The following is a 4,560-nucleotide window of genomic DNA, read 5'->3' on the forward strand; positions in this document are numbered from 1 at the left end:
GGCTCAGGAATTCTGGGAGTTGAAGTCCACGAGTCATAAAAGAGCCAAGGTTGCCTACCCCTGGTCTAAAGAAAGGACTCTTTCTTGGCACTGTTTAAATGCTATACACGGTAAAAAAGGAATAGGGAGGGAGATGACTGCAGTGCAGTTCTGCTGAAAAACATGTTAGAGAACAAACAATAACCAGTAGTTCTGAGGAAACTCCCATAATTCTCCACTATTGAGTTGATCAGCTGCCCACATCCAGAGACTCAAAATAGATGAGATATGAAATGAACCGTGCAGAACGCTGAATAAGCCGGGGCTTGTAATTATGAGACATATTGCAAGGGGATCTTAGTTTTTCCACTTTTGCTGAGATCCTGGTGAGAATTGTCAACTCCTCCCTGTAATAATTCTCTCTGGGTATCTCTCTCTATCTGCATTTTTAAAAAAATAGTCCTGTTAAATAAAGTCAGTGTTGTATCAGTTTTGGCGTTTCCTAAAGTTTGTCTTTTGGAAAGATATTTCATGGCTTTGTAATACATTTATAACTTATTCCCTACTTTTTTGTTGTTGATACCACCACAGGAATTACTATTACGCGACCCAGTGGTCTTCCTCCCGATTCTTTCTTGAAAGTAAACAAAGATCATGTTGGTTTTTATCGTGTAAATTATGAACCCCAAGTCTGGCGTACTTTAGCTGATATTATGATGAAAGACCATCAGGTCAGTCTGCTGAAATTAATCGTTGGTTCAGTTTTAGAGATGATTATTCACTGTATTTTAATTTTACCCATCTGCTTCTTTTTTTACCCTCCTTTTAGAATTTTAATCTAGCTGATCGTGCTGGTTTTATAGATGATGCTTTTGCATTGGCCAGGTAGGTGTTATAATTAAATTAATAAAATACACAGTTTATTTGATGCTATATTACTAGTTAGCTATTTAACATAATATTACCCCAAGAAACATATGTGAACTGACACCTGCAAATATATTACAATTCATTTTCTTGTTGCTAAGGTTGCAATCCTATGCACATTTACTTTGTGGTAATATCCAATGAACACAGAGGAACTTACTGCAGAGTAAGTTGTCCTAGTTAGCCCTTTCATTCCTTGAGCTTTATTCTCTCACTATCACCCCAAGAAGCTTTGGGGTTTGTTTGGTTTTTTTTTTTTTTTTTTTTTTTGAAAAAACAGATGCCATCATTCATCACTGGATTCTGCAGTATACATACTCCATGAATTCTAGAAACATTGAATCTGGAAAGTATGTACTTACTGAATTTGCAATTTGGAATGCTATTAATAGTCAGATCTTCAAAGTTTTGTGATGCTGCTTCCCATACAAGCATACCAAAATGTATAGTAAATATTATAAGTTACATGTGATTTTATTGTTATTGCAGTGCTCTTAATCTATTTTATTTTAACTGATTGGATCATCAAACTCTATGTGCTGGCTTATGGATAGAATAACAACTAACAAATAACAACAACTAAATAATTAATTAATAAACAAGCGATAATCCATCGGATTTAATTCCTAAGAGGTTTCTTCATATTCCATGTTCTTCCTTCCCCACCTTAGAGCTGGACTTCTGAATTATGCTGATGCATTAAACCTTACAAGATATCTGCAAAACGAGACAGAATATATTCCGTGGCAAAGAGCTGTAGTAGCTGTATCCTATATTGGACAGATGGTTGAAGATGATAAGGCACTCTATCCCAAATTTCAGGTAAAGTTCCCTATGAAACTGAATATACCAGGAAAACAACAATAAAATCTCTAGTCCTCACGTTCATTTGTCTTCTGCAGTAACGCTGAAAAACTGACTTTATCAATCTGGAGTCATTTTTTTTCAAAAATGAGTACTATTGCATTTCTGAAATGTATATTACAAGTTAAGTAAAGTGTCACTCTATGGAAGGTTCCTGTTCAGAAGGTCTACCTGACCCCAATTTATCAAATTTTAGAAGTGTTTGTAGTACTTATACCAATCTAGACATCCCTCCTAAGCTCACCAGTTTTTCTCTCTTATGAATGGCTAGGTAATTGTGGAGTGTGGATACTTGTAATGTGAAAGGCAGGGAAGCAAGGTTAGCTTTATGTTGCCTGGGTGTTAGTCTCACTCCCCACCACTATCACTTCCCCTTCATATCCATAAGCCTCATGAAAAAAAAGACTTGTATCACACCACATCAAAGTCACAAAACAGCATGAAAGCTTTTGAGTTCTGGAGACCTTTGGACAGCTCTTCTTCAGCAGGAAAAAGGAGGAAGAGAATTTGCTTGCTTTTCAAATTATGTGCCTGTATGTAGATATAATCTGGGGCAGAGCAAGAACAGGTGGCCGATTTATAAATTGCTTTGTATCAAGGAATTTCAGATTTGCATTAATATTTCTACAAAAGCTCTCAGAAATGGGTGATATTGGTGATCATGATAGAAATGAAGATGGTAGGATCTCCCTTTTTTAAAAAAATAAATTAATTAATGGTCTTGGTATTTTAAAGCATAAATGCAAGGAAGCTACTCAACTGGATTAGGAATAATTTTACAGGAAGGAGGGAGGGTGGAGGGGAAGGGAGGTGGGGAGGGAAGGAGGAAGGGAAGGAGGAAGGAAGGAAGGAAGGAAGAAAGAAAGAAAGAAAGAAAGAAAGAAAAAAAGAAAAAAAGAAAGAAAAAAGAAAGAAAGAAAGAAAGAAAGAAAGAAAGAAAGAAAGAAAGAAAGAAAGAAAGAAAGAAAGAAAGAAAGAAAGAATATTTTCTTGGAAAAAACCTAAGCTAGTTTGTGGAGAATATAAAAATTTATATGCTATTCTGTAATTTTAGACTTAAGAATGAGTTAATTACCTGTACCGTAAGTTTTGGGAATTTTAGAGCTTTGCATTTTCTGCGAAACAAGGGTCATTCACACATATAAATAACCTGTTGTTAGAGAGATTTCATATCAGCTCCTTACAAGGAAACAGCAATCTTGTACTATTTCATTGGAACAATGTTGTTTACCCAACAGAATGCAGGCATTTGTGACAATAGTGCAGTTGAAACGAATACAGTGGGAAGGCTATCTGGCTAGACACAATGACAGCAGGATAAAGAATGGCTTGCTTTGTTTCCTGACTCCTGACCTCTTCTAGTGACTTTCCAGTCACTATCAAAGGTCCACTTAATGCAAAGTCTCTGGTTTTATGGCCTCATAACATATTTTAACCATACTCATTCTCATATATTCAAAAAAATGCTTATTTTTTATGAACTGCCATAGTGATAACGGAAACTCATCCATTTCCATTAGAAACAAATTCCTAATATCTAATATACTGTAGACAATACTTAATGTTGATGGCTGGTATAGAAGTAACAATCAACTGTTTATTGCTGATGTTCTGCTTAATGCTGACGACCCCCCGAGAGATTTCCTGAATGTAATTAGACTATTTAAATCTGATTGCTATGTAGAGATTCCAACATGAACCACTTATTGCTTCTGTTTTCAGAGATATTTTGGTAGCCTGGTCAAGCCCATTGCAAGTGAACTGAAATGGGAGAATGATGAGGACCATATCAAAAGGTGAAGCATTTGTTTCAACTACCTTATATACAAACTTGTTTTTGAGCATTGTATTTGGAGTATTATCTTTCAAATGACCCTTAGATGTCCCACTCCAGTGATGTTTATCAGCCCTTCCTTTATTTGTAGGATCAAAGTTACAGACAAATGAAATCTTGTGCATAATGAGATTTAATCAACCTATTTATGTTAGAGGAAGACAGCCACCCTTGTTGGTTGTTAAACAGAAAAAAAACCTAAACAGCTGTACTAATCAGTTTTTTAATCTGTGTATGCATGAGACAGAGAGAAGGAATGTGAGGGGGGAAGGTTTGAAGATAGTCTTAAAGCTTACTGCTCCCAGATAAAGAGCACTATTTCTTTTTTTTAAAAAATGTGAAATTACCCTGTCCTGTTTGGATATTGTTTCTTTCATTCTTTCATTCTTGTGTTTTCTAGTATTGTTTCCATATCTTTTCGCTGTAAAAAGAATGTGGCATAATTGGTGTAACTGTACAATTATCTTTGACTGATATTTTTTTATCAAACTTCCATCTAGAATCACTCTTAATTTCACCATCAACATTGACCCAAACCTGCCTCCCATGGTGTTTGATCCACCCTGGGACAATATGATAGGGCATGCAGTAATCTAGCATTTTTCTAGAAGGAATATGATATGATAATCAAATCAATATCCTCCAGTGTCAAAAGTTCCTTTATATGATAAATGTTTTGTTCGTTTTCTAAAGTATCTGCGTGATCAAATGAATCACATAGCAAATATTAGATTTTTGAAGCTTTCCGTTGAAAGCATGGAGTGCCTCTATTGGCTTCTACTTCTGTTTCTTTCTTGTCTTGACCTTCAGATGACCAGATCTGTAAATGGGAACTGACTTTTTGTTTACTTGAATAGGACTATGTCCCACAATATAAGCTTGGATCTTGTTTTATTCTGGCCCTGGACTCCATAAGCTGATCTATTTATATTCAATCTGAAGTGAACATACCTTCC

At 35.5% G+C, this 4,560-nt stretch overlaps 1 protein-coding gene across 1 annotated transcript; it reads left to right on the forward strand.

Annotated features, from left to right (window-relative positions):
* Window positions 1-553: 553 nt before the first annotated feature.
* LOC107297599 (glutamyl aminopeptidase-like) lies at window positions 554-3,566 on the forward strand (the record flags this gene model as incomplete). Its single annotated transcript, XM_015826960.1, has 4 exons — window positions 554-710; window positions 809-864; window positions 1,578-1,728; window positions 3,493-3,566. Coding segments are annotated over exons 1-4 (299 nt in total), but the record flags the coding sequence as incomplete, so codon positions are not given.
* Window positions 3,567-4,560: the final 994 nt, after the last annotated feature.

Source organism: Protobothrops mucrosquamatus, unplaced genomic scaffold (genome assembly GCF_001527695.2).
Source record: "Protobothrops mucrosquamatus isolate PMUCROS unplaced genomic scaffold, P.Mucros_1.0 scaffold3408, whole genome shotgun sequence".
NCBI classification, from domain to species: domain Eukaryota; kingdom Metazoa; phylum Chordata; class Lepidosauria; order Squamata; family Viperidae; genus Protobothrops; species Protobothrops mucrosquamatus.